A 24450-nucleotide genomic window follows, 5' to 3' on the forward strand; every position below is an offset into this window, starting at 1 on the left:
TATTGGCCAAACATCTCCAAACTTGGTTGGCCTCTTTCCGCCATGGTCCTGAGTCTGTGTTAGAGGTCTGACGTCATAACATCAAATGGTTGCCAAGATATGGCCTCACTTCCGGTTTGGCGGCGTTAACCTCGAGTGTGATTGGCTTTCATGGAAAAACGGAAGCCTAATTAAAAATTCCACATGATAACTTTTGTGCGGCTTGGTCTTAAGAGTCTATGTGCCAAGTTTCGTGAAAATTGGACAATCTGTGTGACCTGAAATGCTTTTTTAAGGTTTTTGATAACATTCAAAATGGCGGAAAATCTAGGCATACGCAAATTGACGTCATAGGACTCGTCATGATCCAAGGATTCCAACGATGTCTCATTTGTGAAATTTGGACCAAGAAGTCCAAAGTTATTAGGCTAAATGCACTTTGAACTTTGGCGTGTTGGTGGCGCTAGAGAGTAAGCTCTTGGGGCATGAAAATTCTTGAGTTTTAATTTGGCACTTGGCTGATTACTTGTGCCAAATTTCACAACTTTTTACCATAGCGTTCATGGGGCTGCCATAAGCCTGATTTATACTCGGAAACCAGGTCGTCTGCGTGTGTGTCGCAGTTAACGCAGACACTACGCAGACACTACGCAGACACTCGGGTGCACCTCCTCAAAATTGTAACTCACCGCAGACATCGCCGCAGGGAGGAGAGAAAGGAGGCCTCTGATTGGTCAACTCTACATCCGCTCTACACTATGCGTATTTCCGGTTTGCTAACCGGCTGACGCTAACCGTGCTAACCGTGACGATTCTTTCCCTCTCTGCCAGCTCCAGTAGTAGCAATATTTCTTCTATTTCTAGATCGATCAGCTGCATGTCAATCAAAGTGCGCATTCGTCCAGTCGCCATTGTTGTTGAATGACCTCCGTAACCGTAACACCCACAATCCTAGCTTGTTCGTGAATGTCCCTCTTGCGTTGTGGCGTGGGATTAACATAGCGCAGACAGCGCTTCAAGGCATAAATCAAAAATAACTGCGTCGTGTCTGCGACAAGCTCACTGCGACACACTGCTGCGAAGTATACACGAGCCTATAGACTTACATTGCAGCAGAAATTGATCAATAATAATAGGAAAAGCTACTAACACAATGGGTTCCTGCAGCTTTGCTGCTAGGACCCCCAAAAAGTGTTGGTACCCTCCATTTCTTTTCATGCCAGCACAACACGCCAACCTCTCAGGCCTCCAACAGCCTGTTTGAACTGATAACAGCGTGCCATGATACTACCAGTGGCTGCAGCCATGCAGGCATGTGTGACACACAACAGATGTGTAGCGGACTTTGTACTTTACACGTCAGCATAGGACGGAACGTCGTGTGTGTGTGTGTGTGTGTGTGTGTGTTCAGGCGTAGTATTTCCCACATGCAGTGACTTTACCGACAACCTTTGAGCCTAGAATGAGCTGACGCTGCTGAAAACAAGGATTAGGATATTTAAGGGAACCTGAATGTTCATATTTTGTAGGACACAATCCATTTAAATTGCTCCAGTTTATTTAGAAGGGCAGCATTATATTCTTAAATCTAAAATCTACTGATCAGAGGGGGATAATTCGCATTAAACATAACATAAACCAATTTAAAATGTCAGTATTGCTGCATCCATGCGTTGAATAGCTTTAAAAAAAAATCATTCATTAGTTTTTAATGATATTGTAATATTTGGTGAGTTCAATCTGTATTTTCCGAGGTGTAGACAATTTTTGGACAACGCTTTAAATCAAACGCATTGCTCGCAACATATTTCCTTCTTTGTACCGATGATAGAGTCTGACTGATAAACGGTAACACGGACATCTCATCGGAACAAATCCACTTTTGTTTGAGTGAGTGTTGGAGCGTGCCGAGGCCGGCGGGGCGTCAGAATCCCCGATGTTCAGCCTACTGCTGTAGCTCATGCGTATCAAAGGTCAACGAATGGCTTTCACTCTCACTCTCATTTCCCTTCTGCGGACCTCTGACCCAACACTTCCCTTTCACCAAGACCACATCTGGCAAATTCAAGCACTGCAGACGGTACATAATCTTACAATCCTAATATTGAGGGTGAAATTTATCTATTTATTTTTGCCTTTTGAAATTCCTGCCAATGTACAATATTTTGAATAATGGCTGCTGGTCCTGGCTTTTCTCTTCTTCTGGACCCTGACCACTGTGTGTTTTTTCTTTTTAAGCTAGAATTGTTCTGAATCAACAAGCGTGTCCCTGATTAACTCCTGAATCACGACCCCTGTGACGAAAACATTGGGAGACTATTTGTTGCCTCGAGTAAATGAGATCAAAGAATTTTCACCTACTTTCAACTTTTAGTATGAATTTTTCAGCAACAACTCGGGAGTGTAAAGGAAATCTCTACAAAAAAAGACAATACTATCAACGTTGTAAAAGGAGACTGATTTATGTGCCATGAGAAACAGAATCCTTGCCCTCACATAATGTTGCGTCATCCTGTGGAACCTATTTTTAAAGTTTGTACGTGTGCGGTGGTTTCTGCAGACACTGGAGTATTTCCAAAAAGAAGGTCACTCAGTTCTGGAAAGCAGCTGTGTGGCACGCATGGAGTCCAGAGGCTCTTATGGTGGCCGAGTGTATTTTGGTCCCCTTTTCACAGTTTAAGGTTTAACAGCCCTGGCCCTAAGACTTTATGTCATAGTGCTTTGTGCTGGGTGTCCATGTGCTACTGACTGCAGAAACAGGGTATAATGTGTCAAGTGTATGCAAAGTCATTGATGCATTTTCAACAAGAATGATTTGGGTTAAAAAGAGCTTATAGTGTTATGAAATTGACAAGATAAACCCTCCATTTTTATATCCATGTAAGAATGGTACTTCTTTCTATACTTAAAGAAGCTGCAGAACATCTTTGAATGTTTTTCCACTGGAGACACGTCAGTCAATAACTCAGTTCCTGGTCCCTACTTGTACACAAGGACAAAGGGGAGGAGTCCAATCAACTGGCCAAGCCGAGCTGCAACTGTAGCTGGTCTTACAAACACACTGCACTGAGTGTATTTCGTATGCAAAACCTGCAGCTCTACTGTACATGCTGGGTGGCTCTGAGGTTTGATTTTGGACAGTAACCCAATGACCCACTGTCACAGGGACTGAAGCTGGGCGAAGCTCAAATACCTCAGGGGTTAAATTTGAAGCAGCTGAAAAGCAACAACAGGAAGAGGAACGCAGTAAAGGTCAAATGACCAGAACAAGCTGGAGAATACACGAGACTTAAAATTTTTAAGTTTCTGGAAGAAGTAATACTGGTTGTTCTTCTCATACTCTCTGCAACAGACCTGCTTAAACATGCCAGCTAGACTCTCTAAACTGATGTGATGTTATTCAGTTTTCACCCCCAGAGGGAAAAACCTGAATTAGAGTTCAGATATATGGAATTGGTTGTCTTCACGATCACTTCTCACGTCTTTTTTCACCAGAAAGAGTAATCACAGAGTGCTTAATGTTCTGAAAATGTCTGAAGCTTATTGTGAATGTGATCTGAAATAGTTTGAGTACAAAATGGATTTAATCAGCTTTACACATTCAAAGTAAATTGTAAAAGTATGACATATATACATGTCCAAATCTGCAGTAGTTGGCAGTACAGAAGAAAATATATTTCTAAAATCTAACTTTAAACACTTTCTAATCCCCTATAAAGAACAGAAAATAAATTCATTAATAATCAAATTTTTTATTTCAAATTGAATTTGCTCTGTTGCTCCTACCTTGCTGCACTCAATCTGCTCCTCTCCCTTCCACAGGTCCTGTTCGTAGTAGTACAGCCCGTCATTGATGGCTTTAGCCAGGTCAGTTGTGATCTTGGCTCGGGACTCATGGTTGCCTGTTCGGTCGCCACTGGGGTGCTTACGGATGTAGGGAGGAGTCTGGGTGACGATGAGGATCTTGTTGACGTCTTGGTCATCCAGCTCGTAGTCCGAGTCGTCCTCATCCGACCAGTCTGTGAACTTGTTCTTCCTGGGTGCCATCTGCTCCATCTCCTCATCGAACATGAAGTCCAGCTCCTCCTGGCATTGCTCCACCTGCGGAGGTGCCTGACGGCCGGGAGGAGGTGTCTTGCTGTCACCCTGGACGACACAGTGAACGCAAAGGCATTAAGAACAGAACAGGCAAGACAAACAGGAGAAAAATGATAAAATGGAAGAGGAGTTTTGAAATTAACACGTTGCCAGTTTCACAAATATTCTCTTTGTTGACGAGGATATGTCAGTTGTGTGCCTACAAGTGCTTACAGTTGTGCCTAGAAAACTGGAAGCTAAATGAGAAATGACATAAATGAGAGTCCAAGAGAAGGAGGAGATGAAGACAGGCTAAGATGCGCGAGTGAGAGGAAGAAGTACTCAACTGTAGGGGGAAGGAGGTCAGGCTGGAGCACTGAGGGGGGAGATGAGCCAGCAGCACACACATCATCCTTGACATGCTGCTGGCAAAAAGATGGGAGAAGGACAGGAGGAGATGACAGGTGAAGCAAAACATTGGAAGAGATGATAAGAAAGGATGAAAGATGGAAACATGGATAGGTGTGACTTATGTGCTGTGGGAATGGTGGTCTTAAATCTTGGAAATATAATGTGTATTCTTGTATTTTCTGCTCAATCCTGTATTTTTTCACTTTTATTTCTTAATTCATAATGCATAGCGAAGTTAATATAACCAACAACAGACTATACAGAGCCCAGATGCCAGGTTTTTAACCAAAACCACAAGGCAAGGCCACACCACTCATGTTCAAGCCTATTTGTGCTGACTATCACTGATATGAAGAAACTCCATAAAAGGCTCATTCCTGCAGTCAATATTTAGGGAACCCTTTTACTGAGGAAAGTTCCTTGGGATTTTTCCCTGTTCCCGTTCGATACCTTTGGCTTTCCGGAGGCCTGTCGGTGGCGTTTCTCCACTTGGATCCAGGCGTCGGGGTTGGGCTTGGGAGTGGCCGCGTCTTTAGAGCCGTCCTCGGCTGGGAGGGACTCCTGGCTGGAGGAGCTGGGTTCGGCAGAGTTTCGAGGCTGCGCTGACCCAAGAGGAGTCTCCTTCACAGGCGATGAAGCTGAAAAGCCCAACACATCATGCAGACACTCAGACGTGTGTAAGTGCACTTTTATAATCACTCATCACACCGGCAACTCTTGTGTAGGTGCAGAGGTGAGGACTAAAATCTCAACACTATACAGGTCTGTGTATTTCAACGACAATTCAACAATAATGTTTGGTTTTGCAGACTGATGGCATCCAGCTTTACTTGCTTGCATTTATCACATCCTGTATTTATTTAACTTTTTTTCTTAATCATTTTAAAAGCTGAATCTTGGGGTGGTGCACGGACTTATGTGTGTGAATCTTCCCAGATGAAAGATTTTAAACATGCAAAAACCCTCAAACAAATGTATCATAACTACCAGTAGCCTCGTCCTTTAAGAAGGTGGCGAATGTGATGGTGAGCTGCTTTGGGAAGTCTGACACGGCTGAGAAATGTATCCAGTCCCACGTGCTTGCATTACTCATAATTAGCCACTAAGTGTCCAGATACATCCAGGTTTCACACTCTTACGATTATCTCCATTTTGTGCCGTGCTGATCTACAACAGCTGGCTTAAATCAAACAGCCGTTTTTTGCTTGGCTTACTTGTGATCAAGTTGGCTTTATTCAATTCAATTCAATTCATTTTTATTTGTATAGCGCCAAATACAACAAATGTCATCTCAAGGCACTTAGATAATAAATTCAAGCCAATTGGAATTCAATTAATTGTAATCAGAATTATTTACGTACCCTACTGAAATAAACATACATTCACTTGTATTCATGGCGAAACAGCGATAAATTAAAACTGTTAATGCTTTAAAAACACATCAAATCTGGCAGCACTTTTTGAAAATTATAATAAAACCCATATTTTCAGACATTTAATTTCAGTTTCCTTTTTTTTTTTGCCACCCAAGAGTTGGGCTGTAAGCACATGCCAATTTCTTATTAATAGGTAGATTTATTTTTTGAAGGTATAAAACAGTAAAAGTCTGTAGACTTTAAAGGTGACATGATCAGTGACTGCTTTGACCCACTGAGAGTAGACATAGTGAAGCAGAGAGAAGCACTTATGGCCTCTGAACAAAAAGCCTGTTACAAACTTTTACTTTAATGTACCCTAATGTAACAAACACACATACAGTGGAGTTGTGTGTCTTGTTTCTTTGTCTCTGCAGCTTCACACATGCTGCAAATTTAACCCACTGATCCCGGCCACGGTGTGAAGTGGAAAATTAAGCATAGAAGAGCCGTTAAACCGCACTGTACGGTACCAAACTACAGAAAATAAGTCGTGATTCCTGACATCTCGGGGGTAATCCCATCATATTCCATCGGCCAGTATTAATCAGTCATCACATTGCTTGTGTATTTAATCAAGGGTTTAGTTTTTAAATAACCAACAGTGGTGAATTCCTTACTTACTGAAGGACACAGAAAGCCCTTAATATTGTTTATACTGTCAACAAATTTCCCAATAAGATAAAAACCAACCATCTGTCTCTTAATTCTTTCCAACTTACTACATTGTTAGAAGCTCTCACATGTAAACCCTTCCATCTACTAATTAATGTATAGTTTAATTTAGTTCAATAGAAACGCTCAGAAATGGCAGGACAGGAGTAACTGCTGGAAACAGTGCATCTCACACAAACTATTCCCTGCCCAGCGAATCCATTTTTGCTGCTCAAGTGAGTATTTGGGACAGCAGCATGTTGTAGTCAAAGTTTTTAAGCCAGCATTCAAGTGGGTTTGGGAATTTTCTGTTCGTTTTTTAACATCAATGGAGCACACTACAGTGCAGAAGACAAAGATGTGTCAGGCTTTGTTTTGAGTGAGACACCTTCGTTGTTGGTTGCAGTTTGTTTTGTGTTTGTTGACAAAACAGTGAATTTCACCAGCTTTTATTTTTTCACTTGGTGTGAAAAGTCGAAAACTGACCAGAATTTGTGGAGCTAAGGTTCTGTCGGGGAACAAACTCGGGACAGTTGATGAGCTGAGAGAAGTCGGTGCGAGGGGAACCCACAACGGGAGGGACGGGGATGGGCCAACGCTCGGGCTCTGTTTTACAGCGAATCTTGTCGTCCACCAGCTCCACTTCTGTGCTGCTTTTCAGAGCCTGCAGAGACAAACGCATATAAAAGCTTCCAAATCCCAGAGGGAAAGTCGTATCCACATTTTTAGCTTGCAAACGATACTATATGAACATTCACAGATCATTTGACTCAATGATGATGTGAAATTACCTCCACAATGAGGGTGACATCAGTGGTGAGAGCCTGGACTCTGTGGAAACTGGCGATGAGAGAGATGGGCAGGAAGCCCTGTGTGTCCATCTTTCTCCTCAGGAAGAAGTCTCTCTCCAAGTTGTGGATGCTGAAGTAGTATTCGCTGGAGGGAGACAACAGAACACATTTAGTCCTCATTGGTACATGTCGAAGTTTCCTGGGCAAGACACTGAATCCCACGTTGCCTACCGATAAATCCATCCGTGTTTAGAAAGCACGTAGACGTGCTGTATGAGTGTGTGTGTGAACGTGGCATGTAGTGTTAAATGTATTTTATTTAGAAGCGCTTTGAGTGGTCAGCTAGACTAGAAAAGCGCTACACAAGCACAAGCACATTTACTTTTCTTTTATTTCAACTGACAATGAGAACAAAATCTTTACTGTTGAACGTTAATAAAATGCTGAAATGAACAAATTACTCAATCAAGTTAAAACAACCACTGGGAGCTATAGTAACAACTTCAACAACCAAGTATTGATGTAAAAGATATATATATACACACACAGCACCAGTTTTGGATGTAAGAAGTACCTCTGAGAGTTGTGAAAAAGGCTGTGGGAGTTTCTGTCTGGTGTTTTATGTGAAATCCATTGTTTTAATCTGTATTAGAGATTAGTGTTCAGGTTCTCCAGAGAACACCGACTTTCACAAGTAAACAACATTGTTCTATGCTGCTTTGGGTGTTGTGCTGCTGGAATGACATCTGCTGGTAACCTCTGGCACTTTTTAAAAATTTGTTATGATGCATAACCATTTTTTTTTTTTTGCATGTGGGAGCTGCTGATGGAGCCCCAAAGCCCCAGGTAATGCTGTAAATAAAACACCAAATCCTGATGAGTTGAAGAAGAGATGTCAAGGAATGCAGAGCATTCATTTCAAGCATTTTCTGAGCTGGTTTGGATGAACTTCAGCTTGTAAGTGTGTACATTTTTTGTTGATGATCCATAACCATGGCAACAGGAAAGTTGTAAACCCGTTGGAGCAGCGAACTGACTAATAAGACTCCAAATCAAGATGAGTTGAAGAGGAGTGAATGGAATTAAATTTGGGCAGACAGCCTGTAGATAGAGAGGGGACAGTGAATAAGGAAGAATTACAGTGCTTGTTAGCAACAGATGAAAAGGAGCATCTCTGTAGCCCAGCTGTACCCAACTGTATGATGTGAGTTTCAGTCCATGTTGTCTACTTAGAGATTTCACCTGTTACCTGCAGACACTAAGTGTACTGATTAGCTCAGCTGCTGCCAAGCTAAAAAAAAAAAACAAAAAAAAAACGCTGCCTGAATCCATTCAAGGTGAACATTACTACCACACCTCTCTCAGTTACACAACCTTCCTAAATGTTTTATTTTATTATGAATAAAAAACAACAGCATATCTTTGATATTGCTTTATAGTGCAGCAAAATCGTGTTTCTATTGAACTGAACATTCTTACCAGAGCACCAAATGTAGGCTGATCCCTAAATGCTCCTGGTCTAATTCTTGTCACAGCACTTCAAGTCACCATGGCATGCCTCTGCACGCGCACATGAGCACTTGGATTTGTCGAGCTCAGCCTGCAGGCAGTGAGACGTTATTTCATGTGGAGTGACGTTGGCTGAGCGAGCAGCCTAAAAAACTGTGATAGGAAGACGAGAACATCCTATCCCACTGTTACCTCCTCTCCATCTTTCTCTCACGAGTCACCATTCTATCCGTTTTTTTCTCCCCCCTTTCTCAGTCCGGCATATAATTCATTGCCTGTCCCCTCAAAAGCACACAGTCTATATTTAGAAGTTCCCCTTACGCTCACCCTCCACTGGTCGGAGTCTGATCTTTAATGAGGCTAAAACTGCCAGGAAGACACAGAGCACGCTGCCCCCTGCAGGCTGAACTGTTTCCCTCAGACAGTCACACCTCAGACCGGCACATTTAACTATACAGCTGCAATACAGGGTTTCAGAAATATATCTAAAGGGTTAAGTTAAGATCAAATAAATACCTTGTGTATTTGGACAAAAAAGAGAGAGGTGGAGTGCCATTATGACTTCTACATTCATTAAGTTTATTTGTCCATCTTTATTACAAGTGTGGAAATTTCTCTATCCTCTAATATGTCAATTCAGCAACAATGCTGTGATAGAACATATTTGAAAGTATGCAGCCTATATTTAATTATAGTAGGGCTGAAACAATTCCTCAAGTTACTCGAGTAACTCGATTACAAAAAATCCTCGAGGCAAAAACTCCTCGAAGTTTCGTTAAATTCCTATGCTCCCTGCTCAGCGCAGGGATCATTGTTCCACACGGACCGTTTTTGAGGAAGCACACCACTAGAGCGTGTTACACATAGACATAAAATACGTAGATGCCTCACAGACTGACGCCGCCTATTGGAGCTGACGTATCAGCGCGCCCGCCATCTTGGATGGGTCCCCAATGCATTAAAATTTCGACTGAGGATGGTGTATATCCCCAACTACAATACTCATAACTCCCTGAATTTTTACCAGATTTTCACACGGTTTAGTTTGTTACAAACAGCAGATATTTAGCTATGACACAGGACGCTGTCACACAATAAAAATACGTGCCTTCATGCTGAATGACTTTGTATTATGCTCTTTAACGAAGCCATATGGTATATTGATAAATGTATAAATCAATTAATTTTATATTTTAATAAAGAAACGAGTTTGATTGTTTATTTGAATCTATTTCTCTTTCTCACACACACACACGCACCCCCATCATCAGGCTTGAAGGGCTCACTACAGAGCTTTGACGACTCAGTCGCAACAAAACCCTCCCATCTTATAGCAACTTCCCACTGGCTCCTCAACCCTATATCACTGGGAAACCTTCAAAATATGAAGAAGAAGAAAAAAAACAAAACAGCAAAAGACAATGAGAGAGAGTACCAGTTCCCGCTGTAATAACGTTACACGCAAGTAATGTTAGTTACGATGACATAATATTATATATGGTAAAATAACCAAAATTACTGTTCAATCTTACTTGTGAAAGGTAATCCCACGCGATCTGGTATCAATCCAGCAACCATAAACTGCACAAAATACGTGCACAGTTGCTCACTCTCCGTCGACTCAATTAACTCAGGTGCTAGCCTAGAGTGAGGAGAACCACCCAATATGGCGGCAACGCTGGATTACGTTCCAGCACGCCATGAGGCGTCTACGTGTATAATGTCAATGGTGTTACATTCGGAATTCAGTTGGCGCAATAGCGGAGAGCCGAGGGGCACTGGCACGTAAAAGCACTAAATGGGTAAGTTGCAATGAATGGGCTTAGTTTGGGAGCAAAGTGTTGGAGTTGGAACAAATACCTGTATGTTTTTTTGAGAAATAAGAGCCAATTCCTTGATCATTTTACAGCCACATCATTTCCATTAAGCATTATTTGAATTTGTTGTTTAATAACACAAAATTATCTTTTATCCAATTAATTGATGAAATAATCGGTAGATTACTCGATTACAAAAAGATTCTATCATTAACCACTGGTTTTCCAGCCTCAGTAAAACAATAAAGTTGCACTTAAAGCAGCATGTTAGATTCAACTACAGTAAAACACCAAATAAAGACTAAGTTACATTAAAGGAGAACTGTGGTATTTTCAACATTAAGCCTCATTTATGAGTCGTCTGCAATGTTGTAGAACCCCCCTCACCGCTTTTTTGATGTTTACTGCTGTCTCCGGTATTTGCCTAATTTTGATTCTTCTCAACCTGCTTCAGAATGGCAAGTACGGTGTATGTACAAAAAGGTCCGTAAAAGCACCATAAACATCCGTTTTCAAAATCATCAACTCACCGGAGTGGTTACTGGTGTGCACTGGTAATCCATATCAAATTTCGTTGCGAAAAGTTGCTTCTGTCGTGTTTTATTTGGCAGCTCGTTCATGCTCGCACTATTTTCTTCGCGGTGGCAGAGTAATATCAACGAACATCCAGTACAAAATGTCAAATAAAACACGACAGACGCAACTTTTCGCAACGACTTGCCATTCTGAAGCAGGTTGAGAAGAATCAAAATGAGGCAAATACCGGAGACAGCAGTAAACATCAAAAAAGCGGTGAGGGGGGTTCTAAAACACTGCAGACGACTCATAAATGAGGCTTAATGTTGAAAATACCGCATTCTCCTTTAAGTAGCTCTATTGTTATTCAGCTTTACTGTGATGTGTGATAAAAATGCCCATCACAGAGTATTTTTTGAGTGGATATCTGGACACATATTTGTTTTTAGAAACTTAATGGAGAGCACAAACTATAAGAGACATACAGGTCGTGTAAATTCATTACTCTGGTAACACAATTCAATTGAAAAATTACATTAGCTGTTTTTACTTTGACCGAACATCTACAACAGCAAGCAGCACTGCCTAAACGGCTTATGAGTCAAGAATTAATGAGGCACTGCGAGTGCAGCAACTTTGAGAGAAGGAAGGGTGCCATCCAAATCTGTGGCAACTTGAAAAGCTAAAGACCTATGGGCTAACTCAGTGGTGGAGAACCCCAGCTCACCTAGTTTACCAGCAGTTTAAGATATTGAACCTAAGGTATAAGCTTCCATCACATAATCCCTTTATAGAAATGGCTATGTCTGTATCCTACAACCAAACTAAATGGAAAAGAAATTGGTATGTAAAGCTAGTCAAGATAGCCATGGCAGGACATTTGTAGATTTCAGAGGTGACTGACTTGTATGTAACATTCAGTGTGTACAGTACTGAGCTCAGACACAGGATTTCACACTAATATGACTGATTGTCATACTATGTGTGGTTGAACAGTAATTTAGTGATGCAACACCCTGAAATGCATCTTTAGACGCATCAAAACAACACCAGATAAATATAAACTAATCAAATCTTGAGATCAGTGAAGATTAACAGCTCTAATCTTTAATTACTCACATATATTTTTATTATTCTCATGCACTATCTAGCAACGAGCCTTATCCCACAAAAACATTTCCCCACCTACTATAATTCAGGGTGACCAATGAACAGTAAATCAAACTTTTGAAAAGCTGCAAGTACAAACAGCTTGAAAAGTGTCAAACTATTTTTCAGTTATTAAAATGGCTGTTGTCAATTCATATGATGACAGCTGGAATCTGCTGAACAATGGAAATGTGAATGGGAACTTGAACTGTGCAATATCTAGGAGATGTGGAAATCAAAATGAAAAAGCATAAATGAACATATTAGAAGATAAGAACTCAAGCTTCTGCATATTATGATTTTTTGTTGAGGGGAACCACTTCTTTTTCACTTAGTATATAGAACTCAAAAGTTGACACATGTCGCCACACGTCAGCCTGTTTAGACATCGTGTTGTATTACCACTTGGAATGACTTTAGATTTCAGCATTACCAAATCTCAATCTTTTTCTTTCTAATTTAGATTTGTCCGCTTTTAGCCAAACAAACCAAAACTAACAGGACAATAAAAACAATTGGCGGAAGCAACAGAAGAACATTCCTTTAAAGATTGTGCTCCTATCCCAGCATGCAACATGTCTCGTTCACCTTCTCTGAAGAATGTGTCTACGAGCTTCCAGATGTAGATTTGCTTCTTGAAGTGCACCTGTTATTTATAAATCCAATTCTCTGCAGCCAAACAGATTATTTAAAGAAGTTTTTTTTTAAATAACTTACATTTGACGTTTGATGTATTCCTTAAGAAGTTTTTCGTCCACCGTATACATCTGAACCTTACTGCCGTTGTCATAGTAGTAAACCATGTTGTTACCGAACTCTGTGGAAGCCGGAGCGGAGCCATCTGTTGACTGAGTGTCGCGGAAGTTCAGAGAGTATTCATACCGACCTGCGGAAGCACAACAGAGAAAAACATACTCAGTGCTGAGGCCAAAAGAAAGACAAGGTGACAGAAGATCCTCGAATAACTGAGCGTAATGCAGCAAGAAATAAAGAAAAAAAATAACAGATTGTGGAGAAAGTAGACTTCCAACAATATCAACTTTTTCCACTGGGGCAAGAAGCAAAGTATAGTATAAAGTACATCCAAAGTATAGAGAAGAATAATATAAAATTCAAATTCTAACCCCGTCCACGACCTCTCCCACGTCCGCGGCCCTTCCCCCGGCCTCGTATGCCTCCGCGAACGCTCCCACCTTCACTTCGGTTGCTGACAGTATCGTCTCCATAATCCCGCGGTTCTGCTCTCCAACCTGCCGATGGGGAAACATGTTTGTTCAGAGTCAGTATTCCATGCACGTGGGAGGTTAACAAATGATGGGACCTTACATAATCTAGAGATGATTTATATCACGGGGCTACTTAGTACTTTTGAGGAACGTAGTAACACCAAACAAATTAAACCATTTCCAAAACTACCAGACTAAACTAGGAGTGCTGTAACGCCTAAAACAAATTTGTTGTAAACAAACCCTGACTACAGTCAGATTATCGAAATCAATTTTTGAGGTTATCAAAAGCACAGCTACAACTTCTAACACTGATAAATATCCTGGTATTTCACAACAACTTGCTTAAGTTTTTAAAAGTTCTGATAATGATCTTAGACCTCTAAATGAATTACAAAACTCCAAAGTGACATCTTCATATTTATTTCACGAACCACAATAAATTAAAAAAAAAAATAAAAATAAAAAATGAATCGACCCAATGCCATGCTTTCCCTGTGCCATGCATTTTGGAAAACAAGATCACTGTAAAGACAGATGGCAGCTGGGGAAAAGTGGTAAGCAAACATGAAGCCATATCAGAGGGGTAAAGAGCAAACAGCAAAGCAGAGAGTAAAGAAAAACAGGAGCAGATGGTGAGAAAAGAAAAAACAAACAAACAGTGAGCTGCTGGCCACTTACTCCGGCTGCTATCATGTGCCCTGTTATTATGGAGGGTTTGATTGGGCGACGTGGGGTCAGATGAGTCGCCGACGGGCTCTGTGTCCGAGCGAGTTGGGCCCCCACTAGGCGTCTTGTCGAGATCGTCTCGGGACACTTCTTCCAGCGGCAGAGAAACCCACTTACGTTTGTTACCTAGCCATGATTGCACACCGAGAAGACAGCTTGAAGAGCTTTGGTCCAAAATGCAAAGAGTAAGAAAGTTCCAGTTTGGAACAATTTCATCATCAGCTGAGTTTCAGCAGGTTGGGGTTTCTAAGGGAGATTTACGCATGACTATACCTCAGCAAATTACTAACACGACACACACATTTCCTGTCTAAACACCTCATTATATTGAACTTTCAAGTTGAAGATTTAAAAGCTCTTAACATTAGAATCTGTTGAAGTTTAAAACACTTTCATTGTAAAAAAAAAAAAAAAAAAAGATTAATGAAGCTTTGCTTAACTATAAAATACTACACTAAAAACTGACTGAACTGGCTGAGTTATGACATGTTCCAATTGCTAGATTACATGCTAATATCACTAGAATGCACATCAATATTCAACATCTGAAGAGTCAATAAAAATCCCAGCAGATGCCGTATTTATCACTTTTATCATCATCTTAATAAATCTTTTGTTCCTAGCTATATTACCAACACTTGCAAGATTGGCAGTTCACTTCTGATCACTTTTCTTTCTCTTCCTGCAGGTTACTAAACCACAACAACAACAAGTGAAGACTAAAGATGGCTATAATGGGATGGTCCATGGCGTAGTGGGTACAAAGGCGCCCCATGTACAAGAGGCTATAGTCCTCACTGCAGCTGACCCCGGTTCAAGTCCCGCATCGGACGGCCCTTTGCTGCATGTCGTTCCCCCTCTCTCTGCCCCCTGCTTCCTGTCTCTCTAAACTGTCCTATCCATTAAAGACATGGTTGGTAATCCTGTTCAGAAACACATTTTGTAATACTGGGTGAAATGGTCCGTCTATCCTGAGAGAAATCTATACAAGATGTATTTAGAAAAAGGGACGAAAATAATCAGACCTCTGTGGCAGCTGCAGGACTGAGAAAAAGCTGACCAATCCGAGATCAGCGCCTACAAAAAACCAATCAGATGCCTCTGCTTTCTGCCTACGCCCCCCTCTGCCGGCTCCCTGCTCCATGTGCGCACGCGGTTCTACCGGCTTTGGATGAAGCACTGACGGAATGGGGAGGGGGGGGGTGGAGCTTAGAGGAGGGGACACTTTCGAATCTTGCTAGCTCTCTTGCTAGCTCTCTAGGATTACCTACCATAGCTTTAAAGGCATATAAACACAAAAAAAAGATCATAAAAAAAAAATAAAGAACAATAAAAAAACATAGAACAATGTCTACATTAGGAACGTTAACGGTAGGTAGCTTTTGTTACCCTCCATTCCTTTCTAAGCTTGCCTCACCTCAGTCTCTTATTTAGTGGCATTGGCCTGTCTGAACTCTCAAACAGGAAGCATTTGTCTTAAAATGTTCAATTATGGTTCTGTGTTTTCCGGGTTTCATAGATTTTGCCAACATCCTTTCACAAAACAGCTCAGCATGGTGGCTGATGGGTGTGCGAAACCATAGTGTGCAGTCACTGTCTTTTTCTTAATTAGTCATATCCTTTCTGGTTGATAATATAATTTTAAGTCGGTAATATCATTTCTGGTTTATAATATTATATTAAGGCAGTAATATCCTTTCTGGTTGGTAACATCCGTATTGTTCCGGATGTCAGTACATCAACTTAAAGACTCTTTTTGTTGCAACAATCAACTTGTAAAGTATTTTCTTCTATCAACAGCAAGATTAAAGAAAGTGAAAAATCAGGAATTTAGCTTGGTTTGTGCGTTTGCTAACAGAATTCCTACATTAAATCATCACATTCTGCATTCATCTTTTTCAGATACAGAACTTTTCTGCTGATCAAAGCGGCTCTCTGGATAATCTCCTCTTTTCCAAATTGATTCACAGTGTCGTGAAATCGAGGATACAGCGTGAACTACAGCAACATTCTGTTGCTTTGTTTTTTGGCTTGTAGATACACCATACAATGGATAATGCATTGTGCTGCAATTCTGACTGTGGACGCAGTTTCTGAGATGTTACAGACACGGTCATGAGTGATAAAACGTTTCGTCTGAATTTGTTTGGAAGGTCATACCCAATGCCCAATATCACTGCTTCTCATTTACGACTTAGTAGAGATTAATGGAATGATAACGTCATTTTAAATCTATATTCAGTCCAAACCCGTTTTACTGAACAGATCAAGGTTTCCTTAAAAACTACAAACTTTTTTCAAAGCCGATGACATTTCATTTTGGAACAAAACTCTTCAATTCATCGTTGGTTTAGACAGTTGATGGCAGGTCTTGTATTAGCTGCTTGTGGTTTAATATCTAAAAGGTGGGAGTGAATCATGGGAAGTGGAACAGATTAGATTACCACAGCACAGCATGCACCAACCAGCAACTACCAACAGTGATCAATAAAGTTAATCTGACATGCTTCTTATGCAACTATCAGGTATAGAAATCAATGCAATTAGGTGAAAAAACATGCATCACCAATTTTTCGGTAAAGTGGATTCTTAGGCTCATCACAGCATCCACATAAAGATTAGAAAACTTTTTCCAAATTGTAAAAAATGTGGGAAGTTTTTAAGGCAGTGAAATGTGTGGTGACCGGCCGCAGTTAGGACATCAGCCACAATCATCGGCCTTGTCTAAAACACTGAAACAATGCTAAAAAAAAAAAGGAACAGGTTTCCTCACCCTCACCTCCCCTCTTCTTCAGGTTGGTGTTCTTGTTGTCCTGTCCCACCTTTGACTCTCGGTCTTTGGGCAGCTCCCCCAGCGGGTCCAGCTGAGCCTCCTGGTTCTCTTTGCTCTCACCTCCATCGTGGCTGCTCTCCGATTTCCTGTCTGGTCGCTCTCTTCTCTTGTCCCTCTCCCTGCGTGAGGGGGGCTTCTTTCCGTCGTTGTTGAAGACATTTTGTTGTTGCTAAAAACAAACGTGAAAAAAGTTTTCATTCATACTGTGAGGAAGAATTCAATATGGTCTTTTCATTCTCACCTCTTTTGTTTCTTTTACACAAAAACGTAACTCTTTTAAACACAATCTAATGCATTTGCAGACAATTGAAACCTTATTTAAGGTCTTAAATGTGGAATCAAATGATTCCAAAAATGATTATTAAAATCTATACATTTTCAGTCTGCTTTTTTAGTCTAAAAAAGTGTTTCTCATTACACAAAAATTAATAGAAAACATTTCAGAAGTTTGATTTTAAACTATTTTAAACTATTATTTTTAAACTAAACAATGCAAACCGATTTTGACTCTTTTGATTTCCTCAGCATTATCAGAAACACTTTACATGTTATAAAACATACAAAATTATTTTGCACATCACTTTTGAGGGCCACCTGCACAGCTCAACCTAGCCTAGAAATCTAGACGCCCCTAGCGGCCGCAAATGGAATTTGCTCCGGGGCTAGTCTAGTCATTTGTGGTCGTTTTGCAAGGTTCCAAATCAAAACTTAATCGAGCCAATCAAATCGTGAGGAGCGGGGTCGGAGGCCGGGCTACCTAGTGACGACAGAGGTGCGACGTTTCAGTGTGTAGTTCCAGAGAGAGGTTTATTAAAAAAAAAAAAAAAAAAAAAAGTCCCATTAGCTATTTAGCTAGCTCTCTTTAGATTTATAGGGAAACGAAGTAAACTTACATCTGAGAGCAATCCCCAGTCAATTGCGAGCATGATGTACCAAAGACAGCGGGCCGATCTTCGTCTCAGAACTGACAAAACTCTCCGGTAAGGAATTTGAACGGTCAAATTCCGTTAACGGGACGAGAGTAGTCAAAACGACAAAACCGGAAGTGCGTTGCTCACTGCGGCTAGCTTTAGCAGTGCCGAATTCGTGGGAACAAAATTGTAAATAGCCGGTATTTTGTCAGATTTTCAACACCTTGGGGATCTAAACGACTACTTTCTCGCCTGAAAATGTTTCAAATGTTGCTAAAGTTATATATTTACAAAGTTTAGAGCTTAAGATAAATCAGCTTTTCAGGCCATAGACTACAAACCATTCCGTCGCGTTGACTACGTAAAACTACTTCATCGCTCTGATTGGTTGTTGCGCCATCCTATTGCGTGGCGTTGAACTTGACAGACAGCCGTTTATCCCGCCCACACTGCTATCCAGCGTCACTAGACCCCTGTACAGCTTTTTGCTGTACGGGTCTGGCTTGCTAGGCTAAGCTCAACCCAGAAAATTTCTGAATGTTTTTAGCGCTCCATCTAGTGAGCAGGAATCAGAAAAGCTTCTGCAAGATCTAACCAACAACATTCAGTAAAACCGGAGAGAAAACGAGCACTACTTCTTGTCGTATGATTCAACTCTCAGCTTTCGCTCTCACTATCATCCAGCCACGTGTCTTACCTCTTTGGCCAGCTCCCCAGGTGTGGGCCAGTTCGTGATATCACTGAAGTCACTTGACTGTGAAAGCAAGACACACATAACACTATAATCAACAGCAATGTCATAATTTCAGCAGTCAAAGGTTGACTCCGTCACCAGGAGTCATTTCGACATTGTGTGGTAACAGGTAAAGATCAGCTGGGAGGAAAAGGAGGTCAGTGCTCCCATGTAAGGATACGGCAAACACCTATAAAAGGCCGAGTCATTTACCACCATTGTGGACGTTGTAAATGTGGACAAATGATACGAGATAAAGGTTAAAAAGGCAGTGAGTGTGGTTCCACTGAGAGCTGTGTAGTAAGATGAGCTGAGAGATGAAAACAGAAATTTCGATCAGAGGTTTTCGACGACAGGGCACCTAAAATGGGAGTTTACAGGAGTGATTGAGGCCAACAGCATTGATCCTTATGGAAGTTGTGACCATGTTTACTGATGAGAGTGCACTGACTGAGAGGTTTAAGCCACAGTTCACCCAAAGTATATATATATATAAAAAAGGAAACATTTTATGAAAAAAAAAAATGTAGAAAAAGGCACTTGGGAAAAGACACTTGGTAATAACTAGCCCTGTAACAATTATTACAAAATAGGGCCAGTGCAATTATTCGTTCACTTGGCAAAATTGTCTTTTTTTCTCTTCATCTACTTTAAAACAGCTCCAGGAAACTAAAAGACATTTTCACGTGTATGCACGTATATGTGTATTATTACCCTGTAACAGGTTAATACTGTTACAGAGTTTTTCTTGTAGATTTTTGGGTTTGTGATTTGAGAATTCATCCCACTCAAACTGCATTTGGATTGATTATTGACATGTAAAACTGCTTGACAAAACATTGCCAACTTAGCTGAGTTTTCCATTTGCGTTTACGTTAAAAGACTTGTTTTTACCGGGTGTTTACAGTGAATTAAAGCTATCCATAAAAAAACAAAAAAAAACAAAACAGGTTATCTCAATTTTTGTTTAACTGTAAAATACTTCTATATGCCATAACATTAGAACAAGTCAATGCTTTTAAACTTCAGTATAAATATTGAGTGTGTGTTTTGTTAAAGCCTGAAAATGTCCATGTTTATTATGTGATCATAAAAATGACTACAATGCAAACTTAACAGCATGTAAAAATGTTCCAGCTAGTGTGGCCTTCCAGACTGTCAGCAGGTTGTATTCTGGGTCAACAGAATACTTAAAAACCCAGAGCATGGAGCAAGTTCAAAACCATCTGAATAGATGTCACACCTTTATCATGGAGATGAGATGACATAAATAATAACTAATGTAAATTTAGAAATAAAGCTCCACTGATCGGATACACTGTTGGGTCAAATCTTACCCTGCTTCATATACATCTTTCTCCCCAACTTTAAAGAGTTTGGCGATTCATTTAAAGGAAGCGCAGTGGGAAAACTGGTTGGAAAAGCAAACATCTGCTGGATAGCAGCTTAAACCAGCTAACATTTGGCAGCAGATGTTAATTTCCCACTCTGCATGGCAGTACTTTATGGTAATAGAGATACATGAGATAACTTCTAAGAGCCGAACACGATTGTTTCCTTTCAAATTAGAAAAACGCAAAGCCAACACAATCGTCACCTACAACTTCTTATACGAGGCAAATTTGTACGTTAGCTCAGACATTAAACAACAGACCAAAGCAGCGGAACGTGTCGACTATTGAGCATTTCTATGGGATCACTTGTACATACATACATCAATGATACTAAGGATTAATGTGCGTGACATTTCACTATGGTTCAAGAGAGTCTGTGGAAGCTTTTAAAAAGCAAAAGATAGAAAAGTAAAGAACATTACCTTGCTGGATTTCCTCGTTCTTGGCTTGCTAGCTCGGACAACTTTCAGAGCATTTTGTTGATCTGCAGACACACAGTCGATAAGGGAAACAGACATCATCACATTTAAATGGCGGTAGAGGCCTAAATCCAACAACAAATGGATTCAAGAGTTTTAACAACAGTAGTGAGCTGGTTGCCAGCCTAGAATAGTTGCTCAACACTGCAGTTAAAAAGTCCAGTCATCTACTCTTGCACACTCAGCTTTGCTGTGTTTGGGCAGCATTAGTAATTTCTGTCAGTACAGAATGAATAAATATACTCCTTCCTGGGGGACTGAACAACTGAAGCTGTAGAGGGTGTTTTGTGTACAGCCAGCAGCGGTATGTGGCTGCGTCTCCACAGGCTGGGAGTGGCCCGCTGCAGCCCGACAGTCCCTATCACTCGGCAGTGGATGGCTGAATTGATAAGACATGCAGGGCCGAGGCTTCCATATGAATGGGTGTATGCCTGAGTGAATCTGCAGACATCCACCCACAGAGCTGGCTGTACAGTAACCCTGTAAAATGATGCCTGTGCCAGAGCTGTACGCTTCAAATATAGCTCCCCCCTAGTTGCTCTGTGCTCTGACACACATTCAGAACACACATTGAACTGTGTGGTTTGAATTCAACACATAAAGCTGCTGTTTTATTTCAGAGCTCGCTATCTCAACGAAATGATTAGCGGGTTAATGAGTTGTTTAATCGTAATAAGAGGAATCAGGCCAATTTTGATAACTAATGATTTAATGGCTACTAGTAGTTTGAGATACTCAGACTTCTACTTTCTATTATTTGTAACAAACCAAAATCCCTGGAATCTTTCATTTCCCATAATCCCTCTTGATTGCATCTTTATTTCTTACAACCTCTGCACACCACAGGGTTTCAGGAAAAGTACGAGCCAAAGAGGACGATCAAAGAGTTAACTTTTTAAAAAAACGTGTTCCAAATGTCAGCTGAAATTCATGTGTAAATATATGTATTCTTTGGATGTTGTTATTCAGTTACAAGGACAAAAAAATAATTATCTGTATGTCAATAATTGTGCATGATACTACGTTGTTGTTGTTTTTTTTTTAAGTACATAGACTTTTCCGATTCTTCTACAGCTCATTGCTATCAACGTGGTGTCTGGCCCCAGTCTGCAGCTGGTTTCACGTCTTTCTACATGTCCGCAGATGGAAAGAGTGTGCAACAGCTTCGCAAATTTCCTGGTTTCAAAGTAAGAAAAAACTGATGTCAACGATGCCATCGTTTTTGATCATATGAAAGCAGTCCAACAGAAGCTGGGTGCTAAACACCAAAAAAAAACGCAACGCATCACAATGCTAAGTCATATTTGGTCTTCAAACCTGCTGAAATGCGACTCAGCTTCTAAAACCTGAGATCTTATGTCAGTGTTAAGTGAGTATCTTTGGATTTTCAAGCATAGGTTGGACAGAATGAGGCATAGCTCACATTTAAAATAAAGAAGATGGAGGAATTGAATTGAGTGAAACTGGTTTCAATCCCACGCCTTTCACTCCAATCCAGCCATTGGTATATACATTCCCAGTCAAAAATGTGGACATATGTGCTCATTCATTCTGATTGGGTAAATGTACCCAAACCTTTCACTCTTAAAGGGTGGAGGTTATCACAGTGTTAACATTTTTCACTTGTAATTACCATTTACTGGTACATCTCGGAATGTACCTTCTAACCATTTAGACAACATCACAAATATGCGTTAGTTCACAACCTGAACCCATGTTATCTGTCCACCTGTTCAACCACCATGTTCACATACGTGTGCTTTCGCTTGTGACAGCGAGCTGGCTGGTGGGAGGAACTGCAGGCAGACAGGCCATTGGACATGCAAAACGTGCCTTTACAGCAGCAGGAGCAGTTAGCCTGGCTACTTTAGCTTTGACTACCGAGTCAACCCTGCAGCACACACACGAGGCCGATTTCGGCTCAGATCAAGCTTCTCCCTTTACTTTATTTCACCAACACTAGCTCTGGCCCTTTGTCACCGGCATTCCCATTAAGGGAAAAGCACCAGGAGCGATAGTTGGTGGCGGCTAAAGAAGTAGCAGTTGTCAGCAATCAACACGTGGTGCTCAGTGGCAATCCGAGCACAGAGGGGGATGGGGCAAATGTGCTACCAACATCGCCTCTTGTCTGCGCTGACATTCGAATTTATGCGTTCTATCCAACTCTCATTGTGCTTGAATGAGCTATGACAGACCCGTGCAGTAGAGTTTGTTTGATTCCCCTGCAGTGAAGCTGTCAAAATGCAGCAACAACGTGACCAATCGCTGCTGATGAGGGATTGTGTCTGCTGTTACCATATTGTTGAGCTTCATCTGTCTAAAAGCGAGTAAATTTAAAACCATCTCACCTTTCTCTTGGGAGCTTGAGTTCATATTATTAACCGGCACTCTGCCCGTGGTCCTTTTCGTCCACGGGTTGACTTTCGGTGGAGGAGCTTCAACAACTTTCTTCTTCACCGTCTCAACAGCCGAGTCAGCGTTGCTGCTTTGGTCGTTTTCTTTATCTTTTTCTTTGCATTTCTTGTGCGTGTCCGTTGGGCTCTTGGTTGACTCGGATTTATGGGCATCTGCTAGTTGTTTTTCCGAGCATTTTTGCCCCTGATTCTCTTGTTCTTTGTGCAGATGAGCCTCCTCCGACTTGTTTTGATTCTTCTCCTGCACTCCACTGGAGCTGGCCGCTGTCAAACCCGAGTCAACCTGACTACACTCAACCTCGGTGGACATCCTGCTAGTTTCCTAACAGCGCACAGTGTTAAATCCAGTGTGGATTCTTGGTCCTGGCTTTCTAATCCCAGAGAAAAGTCGTGAAAAGCTAATGGGGTGACCACATCCACAACTTGAGGTAAACAAATTTTGGGCTGGACCTCGCTAGCCAGCTAGCCAAGTAGCCTCTGCAGCTAACTGTTAGCTAGCTAGGGACCATGCAGAAGCCAGCGAGCCCAAGTTAAATTATTTTTTCCGCGCTGATAGACCGTTTCATATCAAGAAACAATTACCTCCAAATCAGTAGTTGGCTGCCATGAAAACGACACACAATAATTTGATTCTTCTGCGAGTTTCAATAACTTTTTTAAAAAAAATAAAAAGTACTACAGCGACCTCCTCTCTGGGTGTCTCTAGTTTCAACTCCACGCTACCAGCCAGGAGCTCGAGCTGCTTGCTACCCTCATGCTGTAAACACTGATTCTGCTGCCCCCCGTGGTCACCCCAAGTACTGCAACATACTCAGCTCTATATCTATCTGTGCACACATCAGTTGTATACATTATCTAGCTTAGTGGGATGATAATTTATCTGTGCAAACCTTATGCAGACAGTGTGAGAGTATATTTATCTGCTACTTTAATGAACTGTAAAATGATTAAGTAGAAATAAATTCAAAATTAAGAAAACTTATAACATGTAAAGGGTGTATGTTTTTTGATATTCTGACTATTCTTAGTCAGTATTACAGCTGAATTACTAATAAATAAAACCCTCCACCACACGTGTTTGTGCTTCAATCTGTCTGTCAAATTAAAGCTTATTAAAGCTTATATAAAGACCAGAGACCCCCATTGACACTGATTTTCCACCCTCACCACCCACTGCACATTACATTAATGTGTACTATCTCCTCCACTGACTGTCTACACAATCTCTGTACATACTCATTCCATTGTTTCACTTCTACTTTTACTTACTGTTCTTATTTATTGTTTTTTTAATTAACTTTTCAGAAAACAAAGCACCAGCATTCCACAACAAATTCCTTGTATGTGTAAACTTGGCAATAAAACTGTTTCTGATTCTGATTATACCTGATGAATACTGAAAGGAGAGCCATC

At 40.9% G+C, this 24450-nt stretch overlaps 1 protein-coding gene across 8 annotated transcripts in view; it reads right to left on the reverse strand.

The window, feature by feature from the left end:
- larp1b (La ribonucleoprotein 1B) overlaps window positions 1-23782 on the reverse strand; it is a 32770-nt gene extending 8988 nt beyond the window's left edge. For 3 of the 8 annotated variants that reach the window (XM_075448686.1, XM_075448687.1, XM_075448684.1), the window contains exons 1-12: window positions 22972-23782; window positions 20567-20628; window positions 18715-18771; window positions 17047-17275; window positions 14226-14399; window positions 13443-13568; window positions 13036-13204; window positions 7328-7472; window positions 7023-7200; window positions 4918-5105; window positions 4404-4481; window positions 3766-4125 (exon numbers count right to left, since the gene is read on the reverse strand). In XM_075448686.1, coding sequence (XP_075304801.1) covers window positions 3766-4125; window positions 4404-4481; window positions 4918-5105; window positions 7023-7200; window positions 7328-7472; window positions 13036-13204; window positions 13443-13568; window positions 14226-14399; window positions 17047-17275; window positions 18715-18771; window positions 20567-20628; window positions 22972-23347 — 2142 coding nt within the window. In that variant the 5' untranslated portion in view covers window positions 23348-23782. The remainder of the gene's footprint in view (window positions 1-3765; window positions 4126-4403; window positions 4482-4917; window positions 5106-7022; window positions 7201-7327; window positions 7473-13035; window positions 13205-13442; window positions 13569-14225; window positions 14400-17046; window positions 17276-18714; window positions 18772-20566; window positions 20629-22971) is intronic. The other 5 variants (XM_075448688.1, XM_075448685.1, XM_075448691.1 and 2 more) reach the window with 5 other exon arrangements.
- Window positions 23783-24450: the final 668 nt, after the last annotated feature.

This window comes from Odontesthes bonariensis, chromosome 17 (assembly GCF_027942865.1).
Source record: "Odontesthes bonariensis isolate fOdoBon6 chromosome 17, fOdoBon6.hap1, whole genome shotgun sequence".
NCBI classification, from domain to species: Eukaryota; Metazoa; Chordata; class Actinopteri; order Atheriniformes; family Atherinopsidae; genus Odontesthes; species Odontesthes bonariensis.